Source organism: Sorex fumeus, unplaced genomic scaffold (genome assembly GCF_029834395.1).
Source record: "Sorex fumeus unplaced genomic scaffold, SorFum_2.1 ptg000122l, whole genome shotgun sequence".
In the NCBI taxonomy this organism is placed as follows: Eukaryota; Metazoa; Chordata; class Mammalia; order Eulipotyphla; family Soricidae; genus Sorex; species Sorex fumeus.
Window position 1 is genome coordinate 13,138,453 of NW_026606179.1, and position 20,098 is coordinate 13,158,550.

General features: G+C 59.8%; 2 protein-coding genes across 2 annotated transcripts; one reads left to right on the plus strand and one right to left on the minus strand.

The window, feature by feature from the left end:
• Nucleotides 1-442: 442 nt before the first annotated feature.
• On the plus strand, nucleotides 443-2,760 carry TMEM160 (transmembrane protein 160). Its single transcript, XM_056135546.1, has 3 exons — nucleotides 443-1,037; nucleotides 2,045-2,137; nucleotides 2,430-2,760. Exons 1-3 carry the CDS (start codon nucleotides 830-832, stop codon nucleotides 2,693-2,695), a joined length of 567 nt encoding a protein of 188 aa, XP_055991521.1. The 5' UTR covers nucleotides 443-829; the 3' UTR covers nucleotides 2,696-2,760.
• A 110-nt stretch (nucleotides 2,761-2,870) lies between these two features.
• Nucleotides 2,871-18,680, minus strand: NPAS1 (neuronal PAS domain protein 1). The gene is made up of 12 exons (XM_056135545.1): nucleotides 18,524-18,680; nucleotides 17,385-17,572; nucleotides 16,643-16,878; nucleotides 9,245-9,318; nucleotides 8,879-8,968; nucleotides 7,971-8,148; nucleotides 6,130-6,245; nucleotides 5,880-6,037; nucleotides 4,901-5,007; nucleotides 4,481-4,628; nucleotides 3,778-3,872; nucleotides 2,871-3,432 (listed from the first exon to the last, which is right to left on the minus strand). Exons 2-12 carry the CDS (start codon nucleotides 17,504-17,506, stop codon nucleotides 2,981-2,983), a joined length of 1,776 nt encoding a protein of 591 aa, XP_055991520.1. The 5' UTR covers nucleotides 17,507-17,572; nucleotides 18,524-18,680; the 3' UTR covers nucleotides 2,871-2,980.
• Nucleotides 18,681-20,098: the final 1,418 nt, after the last annotated feature.

The following is a 20,098-nucleotide window of genomic DNA, read 5'->3' on the forward strand; positions in this document are numbered from 1 at the left end:
GAGCATGGCCAGGTGTGGCTGCAAACAAACAAAAGACCACAAACATCTGACAATACAGATGTTTGAAAACTTTCCACCGTGGGGGGGCGATGGCTTGGAGACGACTTAGGGACCCTTCACACAGATAAGGCTGTGAGTTCGAACACTGTCAAGTTGGTGGAGGAGTTGACGCAACTGCAAGCTCTGGGAAGGAAAAAGAAGATCACTCTTTTCTTTTTTCTTTTTGGGTCACACCCGGCGATGCACAGGGGTTACTCCTGGCTTTGCACTCAGGAATTACTCCTGGCGGTGCTCAGGGAACCATATGGGACGCTGGAAATCTAACCCGGGTCAGCCACGTGCAAGGCAAACGCCCTACCCACTATGCTACCGCTCCAATTGCTATTGCTATTGCTCTGGCCCCAAGTTTGCAAAGTTTAGTTTTCTTGAACATGGGATTTAAAACGACTTAAGTTCATTAAGGATGTAACTCAGTGGCGGAGAATGTGCATCTCACGTAGGAGGACCTGGATTGGAGCACCAGGCACGCACAGAAGTCAAAACTACAAGTCCCAGGCGATCACATGTCGCAGCCTCCTGAAGATCGACCTTTTCTTGGGGGCAATGCGCGATGGTACTCGTAGTCCAGCCGCGTTACGGGGCGGGACTCGAAGTACCGGCATAGGCGAGAGAGGCAGGAACCACCGTTATTCTTACCAATGGGCAGTGCGCAGTGCGCTTGAGTGGCTCCGGAAGGACCAATGGCTGCGCGCGGAGCCTGAGTGACGGGAAGCGCAGCCTACGGGCAGTTGGTGGGGAGGGCCCGGGCGCGGCGGCCCTAGTGCGAACCATGGGAGGCGGCTGGTGGTGGGCACGGGCCGCCCGCCTGGCCCGACTCCGCTTCCGGGGGCCGCTGCTGCCGCCTCCGCGGCCCCGGAGCGGCGGCGCACGGGGCTCCTTCGCCCCCGGCCACAGTCCGCGCTCCGGGTCCACGCCGCCACCGGTGTCCGAGCTGGACCGCGCCGACGCCTGGCTCCTCCGGAAGGCGCATGAGACAGGTCTGTGGCGGAGGCTGGGGCTGACCGGGGGGTCCCGGGACCCGCGTTCCGGACAGCCGAGCTCTGCGCGCGCGGCCTCGAGGCTCCTGCTCGAAGCAGGGCCCGGGATCCGGTGGGTGGGGGGAGAAGGCGGCGAGTCCGGGGCAGCGGGGCGCAGACAGAACGGTCGGACGGGACAGGCGACCTTGTGCAAATGATCGGAGATCCTTGCAAAGAGGGTTCAGCGCGCGGGAGTACGCGGAGCAGGGGCCAGGCCGGCTGGACTGGGCGCCCCTCTCTGCAGGAGGCGGGAGCGGAGATCCCCGCAGAGGAGGGGGCCGCTCCACATTGGACGGGGCAGCAGCCAATAGAAGAGACGCTCGCCTCTGATTGGAGGGCCAGATGATCCAGCTTCAGGGGGCGGGGCCTCGTTTGAGGCCCGCGTTGGAGGTGGAAAGGGCCCCTACTCTGGGAGCACGTGGGGGGTGCCGGTGGCTTTTACCCAGTCAGTACCATAGGGCCACCTCAGGGACGCACTTTGATGCCAGTGACTCGAAGAAGGTGGTGCCGTATGATAGGTTTTGAGATAAATCGAAGGGGGTGTTGTGTGGGATTATACAGGTGAGGAGAGGGTCCACCAAGCTGGCCTCTGGTGTTTGTGGGGGTTATCTTCCTGTCCTAAGATTTTATTTTGTTTTGGGGCCACACTTGGCAATGCTCAGGGCTTACTCCTGGTTCTGCACTCAGGGATCACTCCTGTAGTGCTCAGGGGTCCTATAGGAGGCTGAGGAACAAACCTCGGTGAGACATGTGCAAATGCCTTACCAGCTCTCTGGCGCCGTCCTCAGATTTTGGTCCTGCGTTTTGGGGCCTAGATTCATCAGTTCTTCAGACTTGCATGACTTCAGGACTGACGGGGTTAGGGCAGGGCCAGGCCAGGTGGGGGCCCTTGGGAAGAGATAGAGACTTGGGGTATGAGGAAAAGCTTCCAACTCCTCACCTGCACGCCTGGCCCCTCCCGCCTCCAGCTTTCCTCTCCTGGTTCCGCAATGGACTCCTGGCGTCGGGCATTGGGGTCATTTCCTTCATGCAGAGTGACATGGGTCGGGAAGCCGCCTACGGTGAGCACAGATGCCCCACGAGGGTGTGAGCCCTGTACCCCTCTCCCTGGTCGAACCCCATGCTCTCATCTGCCCCTCACTTGTGCCGTCCCCCCCACGTCCCGGCCTGGGCGCTAAGAGGGCATGGTGGGGTCCTCCTTCAGCTATCCACCCCCCACCCCCCTTCTGATCCTGGATTCCCAGCCCCAACCTGCCAGCCTGAGATACCCAGTCACAGCTGGTGCCTCCTGCCCTGGGCCCGCCCCACTGTGCCCTCTGCCCCTGATGCCAGTTGCCCTGCCCTCTTTCACAGGCTTCTTCCTGCTGGGCGGCCTGTGTGTGGCATGGGGTGGCACCTCATATGTGGTGGGCCTGGCGGCACTGCGCGGGCCCATGCAGCTGTCGCTGGGAGGCGCCGCAGCGGGCGTGGCCGCCGTGCTGGCCGCCGGTCTGCTCTGGGCCTGCGCCGTGGGCCTCTACATGGGCCAGCTGGAGCTGGACGTGGAACTGGTACCCGAGGACGACGGGACGGCCACCGAGGAGGACCCGGACGATGGGGGACGCCCACCCCCAGAGTGAGCTGCAGGACTGCGAGCACTGGCCCGAGAGCCCGCGGTTGGGGACATTAAATCTGACGCTTGGCCAACTCTGAGTGATGCTTCGTGTTGTCTAGAGGGAGGCGGTGTGGGAACCATGGCGGCGGCGGCGGTGGCAGGTGGACACCAAGAAGCAGGAGACACAGCATCCAGGCACCCAGACAATGAGCCCCAGGTTGGAGCAGGTTTAATTCTCGGGGTGGGCCTTGGGGGTTGACCCTGGCCCCAGGGCCTGGCTCTGTGGGTGACACCCCCCCCCCCCCAGTCCTCAGTCCCCCTTCCGCTGCACCCTGGTGCCTGGAGGCCCGGCATAGGGCAGGGCCAGAGTGGGGTAGAAGGCCTCAGGGAGCACTGGCCCGGGCCCCAGCCGCTGTAGGTGTGGGTACATGAGGCCTAGCTCCGCGGGGCCATAGCGGATGGTGCCCGGTGTACACAGGCCCCGCACCACCGGGGACAGGAAGCCGGCGTGGAGCAGGGATGGGGCGGCGTCCCCAGGAGGCCCCCACGGCTGCACCAGGTCCTGCTTCAGTGCCCGGATGACCGACGTGGACTCAGGCCGAAGCAAGGCCAGGGCTCCGGGCAGCTCCTCCTCACTGCTGTCCTCTGGGCCCCGCGTGTCCCCAGGGCTGGGCTCGGCTTTGATGCGCTTGCTCTGCAGCTCAGGGACGGGGGCCGGGGCCTGGTCCTGGGGGGCTGCCAGTTTCCCTTTCCGGGGAGGCTCTGAAAAAATCAGATTCTGAGGGGCCCCGCTGGGTGGGTCCCCTAAGCAGGGCTCACTCTACTGCGGGGGTCTCAGGGGCCATCAGGACCTCTGATCATGTCCTAGATATGTGTGGTCATCAGAATAGGGCAGGGGAGAGGTTGGGGACAGTGCTGAACCCCCTCTGGGGCCCCCAGCATCAACAGAGGGGGGAGTGGGAAACCCTGCCAAGACCCCTAGAGCTTTCCAGGGGAGAAAGATGTTCTCTTCTGGGCCATGAGTGCCACGCCCATGCATGGGGCTGGGAAATGCTAACTTCCTGTTCCCACCTGACAGAAAGTCACTGCCCATGGCTGGGGGCTCACCGAGGGGCTCAGGCTCTGGGCTAGGCGTGTCCTCACGGACCACATTGGCTGGAAGCTGGAAGGCATCCAGGGGTGTCTGGCCACCTTCGGCTTGGCTGGGGGGACAAGACAGAGGCCTGGGAACAGAGCAGCCTCTGAGGGTGGATTCCTGCCTGCCTAAGCAGGGAGTACCCCCCCCACCCCCATCCTATGGGGGTGAGCTTCTCTGCCTGATTTGAAGTACTGGGGTGCAACACTAACCCCCCCTCAAAAAAATCCCTAATCTGGGGCTGGAGCAATAGTGCAGCGGGTAGGGTGTTTGCCTTGCACACGGCCGACCCGGGTTTGAATCCCAGCATTCCATACAGTCCCCTGAGCACTGCCAGGGGTAATTCCTGAGTGCAGAGCCAGGAGCAACCCCTGTGCATCGCCGGGTGTGACCCAAAAAGAAAAAAAAAATCCCTAATTTGGCCTCTACCTCTGCATGCTGGAGGCCCAGGTTCGAATCCTGGTCACAGCTGAGCCCCGGTGGAAGTGATCCAGAGCACTGTCTGGAGCACCTCCGGAGCACTGCTGGGGTGGCCCTGGCATAGCTGGCTGTGAGTCTCTCAGTTTTAAAGCGTGCCTGATGCCCCATTTGCCCAGAATTCAGATGCTAACAGAGCCGACAGTTGCCGGAGCGTCACCCACCCCACCCCCCACCACGGGGGCGTGCAGCCCTCACCTGAGCACGTGGCTAACCCACAGCACGTGGCGTTCCGCCGGGCTCTTCCCGTTCACAGCCACGGTGGCCACGGACTGCAGCCATACAAAGCCGCCTGCTCGCTGCAGCCAGCGGTAGTAGCCGGTGGCCACTTGGCCCTTGTCCAGCACTGTCGCCCCGGACGGGGCAGGAGCAGAGAGATGGGAGCGGGTGGGGAGTGACAGGGAGACCATGGGAATGGTGGGGCACAGAGAGAAAGGGGCAGAGTCCGAAAGAGCAAGAGGTCACCTCGCGGAGGTCCCCAGGCTGGCACCGGGACCCCACAGTCCCTCATTCTCCCGTCCCGCCCCAACCCAGATCTGAGCGCGGCTCTGGTTCTTGGTGGAGGGAGGTCCCGGGGTGCAGCGCATGCGCAGGCGGGGCAGGGTCAAAGAGTCTCACAGTCCACGTGGCTCTGGCGGATCCTGGCTGCATCTTGTCCGTGGACAAACTGGTAGCAGCTGCGGCCCACAAGCTCCGAGGGCCCCAGATCCATGTGGTCGCTGATTCTGAGGAAGGGGGGACTGGTGGGGCAGCGAGTCAGGACCCGGGCCACAGGGTGGGGGGAGAGAGAGCTTGGTTCCCAATCACCTGGGGTTCAAACCTTTGCTAGGGCCTCAGTTTCCCCATCTGGGAAATAAGTGTAATAAGTGTGTCCCTCCCGGGGCAACTGGCATTCTAGGCGAAGAGCATCTGCGGCAGCCCTGAGCAGGGGGAGCCCCTTCTCAGGTTCAGTGTCCCTCGGAGAGGAGGGTTGGGGAGACGGCTCAGGGCTGAAGGGAGGTTCCTTTTGCTTGTGAGCAGCTGGGTTTGACCCCTGGCACCACATGGTCCCCCAGCACAGAACTAGGTTTATCCCAGAAGCCAAAAAGAATGAAAGAGGGGCTGGGGTGATGGTCCAGTGGGGAGGGCATTTGCCTTGCACACAGCCCACCCAGTATTATGCCTTGGCATTCCATCGGGTCCCCTGAGCACTGCCAGGGTGATCCTGAGTGCAGAGCCAGGAAAAACCCCTGAGCATCGCCAGGTGTGGCCCAAAAAAACAGCAATAAAAAAAGAGACCAGAGAGACAGAAAAAGGAGGGGGGCTGGAGCTGTAGTACAGCGGGTAGGGCATTTGCCTTGCACGCGGCCAACCCGGGTTCGATTCCCAGCATCCCATATGGTCCCCTGAGCACTGCCAGGAGTGATTCCTGAGTGCAGAGCCAGGAGTAACCCCTGTGCATCGCTGGGTGTGATCCAAGAAGCAAGAAAAAAAAAGAGGATGTCCTCTCCCCTAAAGATGTCACCCCCTACTCTTCCCTTTTCATGCTGCTCCTTACTGCTGCACCCAGCACACACCCAGTCTGCCTGCACCCTTGCCCTGGCCCCCGCCCGGGTACCTGCTCTCACAGGCAAGGATGGTGAGCGCCAGGCTGAGGCGGAAGACAATCGTGTGCCCATGCAGTGGCAGCTCTGCCAGCGGGGCGGGCGGCAGCGTGTGCCCAAGGGCCACCAGACCCAGTGCGCGTGCCCGAACACGACCTGTGACATGGATGACCTGTAGAGGGGTAAGGCCAAGGGGTGTTCATTATGGGCCGTGGGGTCGCCTCACCCGGCACCACAGGGGTTGGGGCCGGGGCCCATACCCACCTTGTACCCTGATGCCTTGAGGTGCAGACCCCTTTTGGTGAGTGTGGATTTCATGCGGACGAAAAACGAACGCTCCTGGGGCTGGGCCTCGGGCGCCGCTGTAGCGGGGCTGGCCTCTGTGGCAGGGAGGGAGGGCAAGGTCTGGGTAAACTTGAGTGACTGCCCCCTGCCCACCCAGCCGGCTGGACACGGGGTCCTGTCCGTAGCCTGGTGAGTACTCACCTGTCCAGTGGCCATGCTGACCGCCACCCTCCCCTCGAGCTGCAGCCAACTCAGCCGCTCTGAATCTCAGACCTGGCCTCATCCCTTCCCCTCTCAGGCAAGTTTGGCTCCCCCAGTGGCCTCAGACTTGGGCCAGAACCGCTGACAATATCCACTCATTACAGTCACTGAGGTCAGGTATCTGCCCCAGGAGCACTCCCTGATCTGGAGGCTGGTTTCCACATAAAGCCCCCTCAGCTCCTGCCCACTTGGGGGAGCAGGAGGTCACTCCAGAGACAGGGCAGTCTTGCCCTGCTAGACTCAGCCAGGGCCGGAGAGAGAGCACAGCGGGTAGGGCATTTGCCTTGCACTTGGCCAACTCAGGTTCAATCCCTAGCATCCCATATGTCCCCCAGCACTGCCAGGAGTTAATTCCTGAGTGCAGAGCCAGGAGTAACACCTAAGCATTGCTGGATGTCCCCCCCCAAAAAAAAAGAACGTCTCAGCCCTGTGTAAGGCTGGCTATCAATCACGGGCTCAGGCTGTCTTAAAATCATGAATAGATTTTCTCCAACCCTCAGCTCTAATCCACGAACCAGTGTCAGTCAGGGTGTGCAGGAAGCTGGAAGACCACAGTTGGTCTCCTACCTTGACTTGAGCTGCCAGTTTGTGAGCTAGTGCAGGACAGGTACTGGCCCACAGGTAAAAAAAGAATGGTTCCCCACTGCCACTGGAATGATAGGACAGCAGGAAGGGTGCTTGCCTTGCACTGATCTGGGTTTGATCCCCAGAAACCTGTCAGTCCCCTGTGCACTACCAGGAGTGATTTCTGAGCACAGAGCCAAGAGTAACCCCTGAGCAATCTCAGGGAATGACCAAAAAGCAAAAACATCAACAAAATACCCTATTGGTAGGATAGGCTGTCTCAGAGTGGTTCAGCATCTGCACTGAAAAATACTTTCCAGGAAAGCATGTAACAGCCTGCTCTCCACAACATGCAGGGGACTCTTCATCCAAGAGAAAGGTCAAAAGACCCAGCAGGACACTAGCCTGGCCCGAGAACCCAACTGAAGGCTGATAGAACTGTGTGTGTGACCTGGAGCAATCAACTCAGCCTCTGTGTGCTGTGCAGCTTTGAGATTTTCGGATTCTCTGAGATTATGTACTTAAAGACACAGCACAGGTAAATTCCACACCCTTGGGCATCAATTCTTTCACCATCATTCTTTTTTTTTTTTTTTCTTTTTGGGTCACACCCGGCAATGCACAGGGGTTACTCCTGGCCTCATGCACTCAGGAATTACCCCTGGTGGTGCCCGGGGGGACCATATGGGATGCTGGGAATCAAACCCTGGTCAGCCGCGTGCAAGGCAAACGCCCTACCCACTGTGCTATCACTCCAGCCCCTACCATCATTCTTTTACTCAGGAACCCACGCACTCCTGAGCAGCGAAAGGGACGTTTAAAGCTTATGTCTTGGGGCTCCAGGCAGTCGGGGAGAATCCTAGGAGGCCAGGAAGCCTCCATCGAGACTCACGCATCTCACATCATCCTGGGCAGAATGACTCCCGGGGAATGTGGGGGGGTCTCCGTGCTTCCTCCACCCTCAGGCTTTATTTTCCAGGGACCCGAGGAATTACCGATCTCAAGGGTGTCCGCCAGCGAGGAGGAAGAGTTGGAAGAGGAGGAGGAGGAAGAGGGGACGGAGGGCGGGGTGGGAGGCCCGGGGGTCGCTGCCCGCAGCCCCAGTTGCTCCAGCACCTCCGAGTGGTCTCCCGGGTGGATGTAATCGAAGACGCTGCTGCCCGTCAGCTCCACCTGCCGGTGGCGGAGGGAAATGCAGGGGCGGGTGAAGCGTGCGCGGTCACTAGCCCTTCCTGCAAGGTAACTTCCTGCCAGTCTTGTGTTTTTATCAGAAAAAAAAAAAAAAAACCTTAAAAAATTGGGGGGGACCCAAAGCGATAGTACAGCGGGTAGAGCGCTTGCCTTGCACGCGGCTGACTTGGATTTGGTCCTCGGCATCCCATAGGGTCGCCTGTGCACCGCCAGGAATAATTACTGAGCACAGATCCAGGAGTAACCCCTGAACATCGCCAGGTGTGACCCAAAAACTTAAAAAAAAATCAATGAATTGGGCCGAAGCGACAGTACAGCAGGCAGGACACTTGCCTTTCATATGGCAAACCTGGGTTTAATCCCTGGCTCCCCATATGGCCCCCCTGGGCCCCACCAGGAGTGATCCCTGACACAGAACTAGGAGTAACTAGCCTGCTGAGTGTGGCCCAAAAACAAAAACAAAAAAAATACGTAAAACGCTCAGCACCACATATAATGCACACTGCCAGATGCTATTCCTCAGCACAGAGCCAGGAAGGGCGACCCCTGAGCATTGCCAGGTGTGGCCCCCAAATGAAAAAAACTTTTTTTAAACAAATCCACCAAACAACAACAAAAACTCCTGCTGTTCCTAAATTCCCAATACCAACACACCAAGCTTTCCAGATTTGTCAGAAATCTTTGAAAAACGGACCCACATAAGGCCCCTTACCTGTGAGAGGCCCAGGTAAATGGAGACGGTCTCTGAGATATAGAGAAACTTCCCTTCCTGGCTCAGGGCGAACACGAAGCCGTCCAGGGACTAGAACGGGGAGAGGGGGCCGCGGGAGTCACACACCCGTCGGTCCGGCAGGCAGTAAGGGGGGCTGCAAGTTCCACTCGGATGGATTATTCTGGAGGGCAGGTGCTTTGGTGGCCCGTGAAAAGGACCGGCAGGAGGGGCAGCCCCAGCTCCTCCCTCCCACCCCCGAGTTCTGCGGGTTCGACAGCCCGCCCCAGACAGATCCTGGGGGAAAGGGGTGCAGTTTCCAGAGACGGCCACTAGGTGGCGGTGAGGAGCAACAGGAAAGCGGCTCACCTGCAGGATGTGGCCGCCCAGGTGCTGCTCGAAGACTTCGGTAATCAGCGCCACGGGACCGCGGCGGCCTGGGGCTGGGGGACAGAGCGGGGGACGCGGGGCCTGTTGGTCGGCCTGACCCCTGGCCCGACGGGCAGGCCCTCAGAGAGTCAGGCTATAAATCTCCCTCTCATTCCTGGGGAACAGAAGCCTGGGGCAGGGACCATGGTGTAAGGCAGAGACAGAGGAAGGATGAAAGGAAACACAGCAGGCCAGAGCCAGGGCATAGCCCGCAGGACTTTTGCCTTGCATGCGGCCGGCCCAGGTCCGATCTCCAGCATCCCGCATGGGCCCTCAGCCCTGCCAGAAGTGATGCCTGAGCATCGCCAGGTGTGGCCCCAAACCCAATTAAAGAAAACAAACAGGTTTGCTGCTCAAGTCCCTGTTCTCCCTTCACCATATCTCACTTGTTTCTTGATTGCTTATTTCCACTCAGACACATGTTTCTCTCTTTCGCCTCATGCCTTTCTAAATAAAGTTTCAATTGAAAAAACTACCTTGCTGGGCTAAAGCGATAGTACAGAGGGTAGAGCGTTTGCCTGGAACATGCCCAACCTGGGTTCAATCCCCGGCACCACAAGCACGGCCAGGAATACTTCCTGAGTGCATGAGCCAGGAGTAACCCCTGTGCATTGCCGGGTGTGACCCAAAACAGGAAAAGGAAAACAAAACCCTACCTTGCGTACCACCAGGAATGATCCAGAGTGCAGGGCCAGGTGTAACCTCTAAGCATCACCAGGTGTGGCCCCCAAAACAGTAATTAATCAGCTACCTTGCTTCACACCAAAAATATTAAATAAAAAAGACACACAGAGAAAAACATCAGGAGCGCCCAGAGAGTGTTTGCCTTGCACACAGCTGACCCTGGCACCCCATGTGGTCTCCTGAGCCCTTTCAGGAGTGATCTGAGCACAGAGCAAGATGTAAGCCCTGAGTTTAGCTGGCTGTGGCCCCCAAAACAAAAGAAACACATTCATGTGTCAGCACAAGAGCATTAACAGTGCACAAGACCATTCTGATGGCAGCTGGGGACTTCGAGGTGACCAGGACAGTCTGACCCTGCCCTCGCAGTGTACCCAGGCCAGGCAAGATGATCAGTAAGTAAGAAACAAGCAAACATCTCATTATTCTTTGTGTCCAGGATTCTAAAAGCAGGAGAAATAAGGGCCCCAAGGGCAGGCCTGCAAGGAGGGCCTTGCCTGGCACATACAGGGAGCCCAGGGTTAAGCCTCAGCACCACGTGTGTGCCCTGAGCCCCACCAGGAGTGATCCATGAGCACAGAACATGAGTAAGCTCTGAGTTAGTTGCATCCCCCAAAGGAAACAAACAGAAGGTGAAAGGTCCTGATCCCAAACTGGGAAAGGGACTGGAGAGATTGACTGGAGAGATATCCCACGGCTCAAGGCACTTAGGCTACACCCAGTGACCAGCCAACCAAGTTTGAGTCCCCGGCACCAAGTGGTCCTGTGAGCACTGCTGGGGGTCACTGTTAAGCACAGAGCCAGGAATAGCCACTGAGCAATGCTGGGTGTGCCCCGCCAACCGCACTATTGCTCTGACCACCCTGCTTTTTTTTTTTTTCTTTTTGGGTCACACCTGGCCAATGCACAGGGGTTACTCCTGGCTCTGCACTCAGGAATTACTCCTGGCAGTGCTCAGGGGACCATGTGGGATGCTGGGAATCGAACTCCGGTCGGCTGCGTGATAGGCAAACGCCCTACCCACTGTACTATCGCACCAGCCCCGACCATCCCGTTTTTTAAAAAACAGAGGACATACCTAGGCATGAAGGAAATTGAAGCCGAGAATGAGAGATGAAGCCAGAAAGCCAAAGAAATGGAGAGACAGGAAAAGAGGTATGGAGGGAGGGAAAGAGAGACAAAGAGACTGAGAACCATTGGAATGACAGAGACACAGCAGCCCCCACCCCGCCACTTGTCAGAAGCAGCTGGGGGACAGAGGTGGGACCTTTTCCACCTTGGACCCCTCCCTGATCCTGTAGAGAAAGCCCCAGGGGGTCCATTTCCAGATCAAGGTGGGTCCTGGGACAACCAGAGGACCCCAGCATGTAGCATCTGCAGAGTCTGTTCTTGCCTGTGAGTCTGGGAACTGGCCCCTTCACCTCTCTGACCCCTGGTGCCTTCTCATGGGCAGGCAGGACATTCAGTCAACAGCGACAGAGAGGGCCCAGCAGGTGCGCAGAACTCCAGAGTGTGTTAGATTATTTCCAGGGGCCAAAAGACAGCACAGCGGGGAGGGCGCTTGCCTTGCACACGGCCAGTCTGGGTTCAATCCCTGGCATTCCAGATGGTCCCCTGGGCCCACCAGGAGTGATTCCTGAGTGCAGAGCCAGGACTTGGGTAACCCCTGAGCACCGCTGGGGAGTGGCCCCAAAAACGAACAAAAAAGATGATTTCCGGGAACTGGAGCGATAGCACAGCGAGTAGAGCGTTTGCCTTACACGTGGCCGACCCGGCTTCGATTCCCAGCATCCATTATGGTCCCCTGGGCACCGCCAGGAGTCATTTCTGAGTAGATGAGCCAGGAGTAACCCCTCAACAATGGGTGTGACCCCCCCCCAAAAAAAGATGATTTCCAGACCTTGCTAACCCCAGGCGGGAAGCTCCTCCCCGGGGCCTCTCTGCAAACCACGCCCTCCTGTAACGAGCCCCGCCCCTGGGGTCACCCACCCGGCTGTTAGCCCCGCCCCCTGCCTGAGGACCTTTACCACCCGTCCTTCCCGAGCCCGGCATGGGGCTCTAAGAACAATAAGTGGGGCACAGCGCCTTGTGAATGGAAACCCCTCCCCCGAGACGCAGCAGCGAACCAGCCGGGTGACAGGCGGGAACAATGCCTCTTGCTAATTGTCGCAATTTTCCCTGTCATTTCTGCTAATTCCTTCATTTTCCCTCGCGGGATCAGCCCGGGTCAGACGGAAAGGCTGCAATTTCAACCGTGTTCATGGGCACGTCGGGGAGGGTGGAGTGGGGGGCTCAGTCCCTGGCTGTCCCCACCCCCCTGGGTCGTTGTCCCCTGCCTCTACCCCATCTGATGATGTCCCATGCTCCCCTCCCCCCATACCTGCCCACTCCAACTCCGGGGCCACTGCCCTAGGTTCCTTCTAGTCCCCACACCTGCCCCTGCCAAAGGTCCATCATTCACTCCGGCAAACACTTGCTGTGCTCCCCTGGAAAAGACATGGGTGGGGGTAGGGGGGACCTTGCTAGAGTCATCAGGGATCTTCAGGGATCTCCCCAGAATGGAGGAGAAAGTAAGCCTCCTCCTGTCCCCCAGGCTCAACCACCCTAAGAGATTTGCTATTTAGAGAGAGGGAGAGGGACTGGAGTGATAGCACAGCGAGTAGGGCGTTTGCCTTGCACACGGCCGACCCGGGTTCGATTCCCAGCATCTCATATGGTCCCCTGAGCACCGCCAGGGGTAATTTCTGATTGCATAGCCAGGAGGAACCCCTGTGCATCGCCGGGTGTGACCCAAAAAGCAAAATAAATAGGGAGAGAGAGGGTCAAGGGATTGACTCTGAATTTCCATGGGGTATCTGAGGTGAAGCGATCAATGATCTCCCTAATCCCAATCTCTTTGAGGGAGGAAGGAATGACCATACTGCCTCGACTTGTCCATCTGAAGTGGGTTCAGTGAGAAAGCAGAAAAGGGTGGGTGTGAAATACTCCTTAAAGGGCCAGAGAGATACTATGGGAGTAAAGGCACAGAGTGAACCCCAATTCTGTCGCTGGCATCGAGGAGAGTCCCTCAGACACGGCTCAGAGTGATACCTGATGCAGCTGGAGAAGCAGTATGGCAGGGAGGGCATTTGCCTTGCACATAGCCGATCCGGGTTCGATCCCTGGCATCCCATATGGTTCCCTGAGCACCACCAGGGGTAATTTCTGCATGCAGATCCAGGAGTAACCCCTGATCATTGCTGGGTGTGACTCAAAAAACCAGTGATCCCAGGGGCTGGAGCGATAGCACAGTAGGTAGGGTGTTTGCCTTGCATGCGGCGGACCCAGGTTCGATTCCCAGCATCCCATATGGTCCCCTGAGGCACCACCAGGAGTAATTCCTAAGTGCAGAGCCAGGAGTAAGCCCTGTGCATTGCCCGGTGTGACCCAAAAAGAAAAAAAAAAAAACAGTGATCCCTGAGCACAGAGCCAGCAATGAACGCTGAGCAGCTCTAGGTGTGGCCATGCCGCCCCCACCCTGGAAAAAAAAAAAAAAGAACATTTGTGATCCCAGGCTGCTCCCGCAGTGACTTCAGGCAGCAGAGGCTCAGCAAGTCCCATGGCTGTACCCCACATCAGTGCCCACTCCATATCCCGCCTGAGTCCCTCCCTCAGCCCCTCAGCAGGCCTCCCTGAACGCACGCTGCCCCTCCAGGTTCTCACCCTGCCCCCTGCCCCACTAAGCTGCTGCTTGCCCTTTCTCACAGCCTGCCGGGGAGGCCAGCCTGACCTGGGGACCCAGAGCCGCCCCACCCCCTCCTGGGCACCCAGTCCCCCAACACAACTGCAGGCTTGGCCAACTGGTCAAGCAGAAACAGAAGCAGGGGGGATAAATGAGCTGGAGGTACTCCTGGCAGTGCTCAGTGGGCCTTGAGATGCTCCTGTTCCCGCCGCCCTGTGAGCCACTCTGGGCCCAGGGGAGGGTGTCTGGGGGTGCTCAGGGTTTACTCCCGGCTCTGTCCTTAGCATGACGCCTGGATGGGAGTTGGGGACCCTAGCGGTGTTGGGGAGCCAACTGGGGTGGACTGCAAGCACCATAACCCCTCCACGACTTCGCTGCTCCCTGTCTATGGACGCGAGACTGAGTCCCAGGGAGGGCCGGAGAACTGCAAGGCAGGACCCTTAGGAGACTGAGGGCGCCCAGCCCTCCACCCTGACTATGAGTTTCAGTTGTGTGACCTTGGGCAAGGGGGAGGGGTGTCTTAGTTTCCACTTTTATAAAATGGGGAGTCAGAATATCCTCTCCCCAGGATGGTGGAGAGTAGGTGCATTTGTATATATCATGTTCGATGTGCACTATCTTATTATTTTTATTAATATTTTTTGCTTTTTGGGTCACACCTAGCTATGCTCAGGGGTTACTTCTAGTGGTGTTCGGGTGACCATATGGGATGCTGGGGATCAAACCCGGATCAGTCGTGTACAAGACAAACACCCTCCCCACTGTGCTATCGCTCCAGCCCCATATTATTATTTTTTTAAGTAAAACAAGTTTATTGGGGAAATAAAGGGAGGGAAGGAGAAAGGTATATAGGGAGACACTCAGCCATAGGACAGTAGGGAGGGCGCTTGCCTTGCACGTGACTTCCCTGGATTCCATCTGTGGCACCTCATATGGTCCCCTGGGCCCACCAAGAGTGATCCTTGAGCACAGAGCCAGAAGTAAGCCCTGAGCACTGCCAAGTGTGGCCCCTGCCTTCCCCTCCCCCAAAAATAACAAGCTCAAGAGAATGCTGGTTTCTCCAGGATGGAAAAAAAAAAAGTCTGTTGTTTTTGGGTTTGGGGGTCAGACCTGCTGCGCCCAGAGGCTGCTTCTGCCTCTGTGCTCAGGGGTCGCTCTGGCAAGACTCAGGGACCATGCAGTACCAGGGTTTGAACCCCTGGTGCAGTGGAGTGCCCAGCCCTCTCTCAGTTCGTTCCTCCTTGTAATGAACTGATGTGGCCTTGAGGCTCGTGTCCTTTAGGAAGTGGTGGAATGGGGTGTGGCTAGAGCCATAGTACAGCAGGTTGGACGTTTGCGTTGCAGGCAGCTGACCTGGGTTCGATCCCACAGGGTCTCCCAATCACCACCAGTCATTCCTGAGTGCAGAGCTAGCACTAACCCTGAGCATCGCCAGGTATGATGCTCCCACAAAATAAAAAGGGGGGTTATGTCGGCATGGATGGCTCCCTCAGTTTCCCGATCTGCACTACAGAAGCAGGTGCTTGGTTCTGTTTGGGAGAGTGGGGATACCCCTCACTCCCCAATTTGGGGGACAGAGGAAGGAGGCCAGGAAGTTCCGTCCATCTCTCTTCCTGCTGTCCAGGAGCCCGTTCCTCATGCAGAGAGAAGGTGCCGATTATGAAATCCAGCAAGTCCCTGCTCCCCTCAATTGCCCAGCCAGGCAATGTGGGGGGCTCTCAGCATCCCCCATCCTTCTCCCCCAGGCTCTGGGACAATAGACAAGATGTTTATCCCGGCGTGCACATGTTGTTCGGGGTAATGACAGTAATCAGCCGGCTAATGCCGCATTCTCTCGGCGCCAGTCAATTCAGCTAATTACCGCCTGGGAAGCCGGATTATTTAAATTTAAATGGTGATTTATTGCGAGTTTAATCAATGCTATTTTCTCTCCCCCCTCCTCTCTTGGGACCAGGGCAGGAGGGGAAGTGGAGCCCCTCCAACGCCACCCCAAAGCCGCCCCTTCTTGGGGAGGGAGGAGGGCGGATGGGGGGGGGTACAGGATTCGCTCCCTCTAGGTAAAAGAGAGGAGAGGCGATGAGAGGCAGGGTAACAATAACTGAGCGTTTCCTGGGACCCACTAACAGCCGGAATAATCCAGATAGATCATCTGGATCTGTGCTGTGTGTCTCTCGCCGTCTCACAGGCGTTTCTTTGTGGATTTCCGGGGTGCCCTGTCCCTCTGGTCAGTGTCCTGCCATGGTTTTCCAGAGGGCAGCAGTCGATGATCAAGAAACGGGGCACAGCACCCCTCAGTCACCATCTGCCAGCCAGAGGCTCCCTGCTCAGGGGTCAGCCCTGGCGGTGCAGGGGTGACCCCCAGGTCTGTGCCTCCCGCATCCTCTGCCCAGACCCCCCCTCTGCACGAGTCATCGCCCCAGAGAGGCACCAAGACGGGCCTGGTGCGACCCTAAGGGGTGTCATGATGCTGGGGGTGATCGGCTCCCTGACCCCACCATTTCCGGCCCCAACCCTCTCTTCCCACCTGGGTGTCCCCACTCCTGGGGTCCTGCGGATGGGGGCAGGGTCTCTGGCCCACAGAAGGTGTGAGATGCCGGCAGCCGGGAAGGCAAGGAGGGTGGCCACTGCGAGAACTGAACTGTTACACAGGATCCCACCACCCGTGAGGGCCACGTGGGTGGACTAGAGGTCTAATCCCCGAGGTTGCCAGAGCCAAGAGGAGGCGGCCACTTGCGCTCACTTCACAGATGAATAAACGGAGGTCGGGAGTCTGGCGGCCTGTCTCAGGCTGACTCCAGACCCTGCGCTGCCTCTTGTTCCCGGGGTTGGGCCACCCCGGGAGCTCGAGTCTCAGGTTTTAAGCGAAGACCAGCAGCAAGGACCTGGGACCCTGCCCGGCCCGCACCCCGCACCCCGCACCGAGCACGTGCACTCACCGAGACCCGCGGGGGGCGCCGCGGCTCGCAGTCCCCAGGGCGGCGTCCCGAGCGAAGCGAAGCGGCGCAGTCGGAGGTAGGTGACACTGAGGCGCACGATGGACGCCTTGTCCAGCTGGCTGGAAATGGCTCCAGGCAGCGGGAGCAACTTGGCCAGCTCGAAGAATTCCAGGTTTTCTTTCCCGCGCCGCGAGCGCGCCGCGTTCCGGGATTTCTCCTTGCGCTGCGCCTGCAGGCTGGGCGGGCGGCGCGGAGGAGGCGTCAGCTGGGGCGCGTATTCCTCCACCTCCCTCCCCACCACCAGGATTAGGGGGTGTCGGTGAGCCAGGGGGCAAATTCCATCTGCTGGAGTCACAGGGGTCGGGGTGAGGGAGACCCAATGGGACGCAACACTGGAGGCAGGGGCCAGAGTTGAGTGTGAACTCTCACCCTTGTCGTGAGGACAGATCCTGGGATGTGAATTCTGGGAGGAAGGAAGCGTCAGAATGATGGGGAAAGGGCCGGGAGGGCAGCTCCAGGGGCCGGAGCGCATGCAGGAGCCCGGGGTTTGGTCCCCGGCACCACATGGTCCCGGAGCCCCTCCGGGTAGGACAATTTATCAGGAATACTGGGAACTCATTTTGCGCAGGGGTCGGTCTAGGGACAGAAACGGTGCTGCGGGGCCGGGACGGCGGTAGCGTGAGAACCCCGCGGGGCGCTGACGGGGGTGGGCCCAGACGTGGGGTGGGGCGGCGCTTCTCACCAGGGTCCCGGCGGGGCCTTGACACCCAGTCCCGGCAGAAAGTCCCACGGGACGCTGCCGCCGCGACCTCCCCCGCCTTTGGAGTGGCCGCCGCCGCCGCCGCCGGGGTAGGGGGGCTCCATCTCCGCGGGGCGGGCTCAAGCGGGTTCGGAGCGGCCTGCGGGGCTCGAGCCCCGCGTCTCCTGCAGCTGGAAAGAGCCGGAGGGGCGCGGGGACGGGGGCGGGAGAGAGTCCGGCGGAACTGCGCGGGACGCGGGATCCCGGCGAAGGTGCTGGGAGAAGGGGGAGGCGAGACCCCCGCTGCAGAGTGCCTCAGTTTCCCCACCCCGACGGCCCGGGCACGCAGCCCGGCGCTCCTACAGCGTCGGGCTCCGGGCGCGGACGTGCCCCGCCGTCGCCTCCCCCGCGCCGCCCGCCAGCGCGCCCGCCTCACGCCCGCGCCAGGCCGGCTCCCGCATACCAATGGGCGCACGCGGCGCGCATACGGATCCACCGGCCCGCGCGCTGCGTGCCAAGCATGCCCAAGGTGGGCAGGGGGCGGGCGCCTCGCCGGGGGCCCAGCGCCCCCAGAGCCCGCGGTCCGGGCCCCGGCGCCCCCTCCAGGCCCTTCCCTGCGTCCAGCTCCCCGCGGCCGCGGTGCGCCTGTTTTTCCCGGCCCGGAGAAGGGGCAAGGGACAGCGGGCGGGGGCGTCGCTTCAGGCCCTGCCCGCGGACCCCCGACCCGGACCTCGGGTGGTGCCACGTGTCCAGGCCACCAAATCCCCGCCAACACAACTTCCTCCCCGAAGCTCCGGGCGTGCGAGCCCCAGCCCGCGACGCAGCGCCCGGAGCCTCCGTCCCAGGACGCCCCCGGATGGAGCCGGCCCCCGGGGCCCAGGCAGCTGGGGGCGCCGGTCCCCCGGAACCAGGCGCTCGCCCCGACGGGCTGGTCTCCTGGCCCGGCCTCCCCAGCCAGGGGGCCACATGCCCCAGATGTTGACTTCTAGGCGCCCCCCGCCCCCGCCCCGCAGGTCCGCCGGGATAACGGATCCCAAAGGACAAGCCCCTGACTCCCCGGAGTTCGACCCTCTTCTGCAGGACCTCGCACTTCCCCGGGACCCTCGCCGGCCTCGGGGGGCAGCACCCCTCGGCCTGCTTACCTGGCGGCAGGGCTGAGTCCGGGCGCGGCGTGGGGCCGGCCGGGCGGCGCGGAGGGGCGGCCCCATAGAGCCCGGGGCGGCCGGCTCGGCGGGGCGCGGCGGTGGCGCGCGGCTCCCCTCGGCCCCGCAGCCTCCGAGCGGCGCGGGCGGCGGGGCGGGGCCTCCCGGAGCCCCGCCCCCAGCCCCGCCCCGTGTGCGGCCCGCCGCGGGGGCTTCCAGGCTGGGAGATCCCCCCCCTCGACCCTAGGCAGCTTCTGGGTGCTGGTCCTCTCCTACTGGAGTGAGAACCTCAGCATCGGACCAACCCCGTCCGTCCCCGAGGGAACACTGGAAACAGCATCGCTAAACCCCATGGATGGGGTCCCAGAGAGAGCTCGAAGGTTGCATTGGTCCCCACAGCCGCGAGACCCCCGAGTTCGATCCCGGTCACCGCAAGATTCTCCCCCCCCAGCACAGCACCATGAGGCCCAGACTCAACAGAAGCGTCCCCCAGGCTCTGAGCACTGACTGGAGGCACCCTCCCCCACCAAGAAATTTTGTTTTATTTTGATTTGGGGGCCTCACCCCGTGGAGCTCAGTGGTTACTCCTGACTCTGCACTCAGGAATCGCTCCTGGTAATGCTCAGGGGACCTATGGGGCACTGGGAGTTGAACCGGGTCTGCTGAGTGCAAGGCAAACAAACGCCCTACCCGCTATGGCTCCACTCCCCCCCCAAAAAAAACACCGAACTGGGAGTAGCCTCCAAGCTTCAAGATTGTGGGCCCCAAACCAAATTAATAACAACAACAATGAAAGAAACTGCCTGTTGGGGTTCAAGTCCCAGCCCTGTAATTTACATGCTGTGTGACTCTGGTCAAGGAGCTTCAACTCTCTGTTCTTCTCCATAAGTCTAGCCACACCTCAGGGGATGCCTAAGGGTGTTAACCCGGCTTCCAGTTGTCAGAGTGAGACCTCAAGGGTCCCAAGGCCCGCATCTCGTTTCCCAGATTCTCTGCCTTTCCGTTTGTCCACCTGTACGTGGAGTTTTCCTGGGACGCTAGCGCGGAAGGTGCTAAGCTGGACACAGGCGTTAGACACTTTCCCCAGAGCCAGATTCATGGACCAGCCGGGGGGCTGACTCACAGTCTCCTCAGGAAAACATTTCTGGCAACTGCTAGGGATGCATCAGGACCCCCGTGCAGCAGGCGTAAGCTCTCCGGCTGAGCCTATTCCAGGTCCACTCTTGAAACTTTTCTTTTTTTGTGCCACAGTCACCTGTGCTCAGGGCTTACACCTGGCTTTCTGCTCAGGGATCCCTCCCGGTGTGCTCAGGGGATCATCTGGGGTGTTGGGGAGCAAATCTGAATCAGCCACATACAAGACTGAAAGCTTTACCTACTGTACTATTGCTCTGGCCCTGAAACCTTTTGTTTTATTTTTTGGCCACACCCGGTGGTATTCAGGGCTTACTCCTGGCTCTGTACTCAGAAATTACTTCTGGTGGTGATCAGGGGACCATATAACATGCGGGGAATTGAACCTGGGTTGGTTGTGTACGAGGCAAATGCCCTCCCTGCTGTACTATCGCTTTGGTT

What these genes read in the sequence shown, in the direction of transcription:
- TMEM160 (XM_056135546.1), top strand. Translation starts at nt 830, where the DNA reads ATGGGAGGCGGCTGGTGGTGGGCACGGGCCGCCCGCCTGGCCCGACTC. An exon ending in CCGGAAGGCGCATGAGACAG is followed by an intron (nt 1,038 to 2,044) that starts GTCTGTGGCGGA and finishes TCCCGCCTCCAG; the next exon opens with CTTTCCTCTCCTGGTTCCGC. An exon ending in GGGTCGGGAAGCCGCCTACG is followed by an intron (nt 2,138 to 2,429) that starts GTGAGCACAGAT and finishes CCTCTTTCACAG; the next exon opens with GCTTCTTCCTGCTGGGCGGC.
- NPAS1 (XM_056135545.1), bottom strand. Translation starts at nt 17,506, where the DNA reads ATGGAGCCCCCCTACCCCGGCGGCGGCGGCGGCGGCCACTCCAAAGGC. An exon ending in TTTACCTGGGCCTCTCACAG is followed by an intron (nt 8,149 to 8,878) that starts GTAAGGGGCCTT and finishes CGCCACCGGCAG; the next exon opens with GTGGAGCTGACGGGCAGCAG. An exon ending in TCAAGGCATCAGGGTACAAG is followed by an intron (nt 6,038 to 6,129) that starts GTGGGTATGGGC and finishes ACCCCTCTACAG; the next exon opens with GTCATCCATGTCACAGGTCG.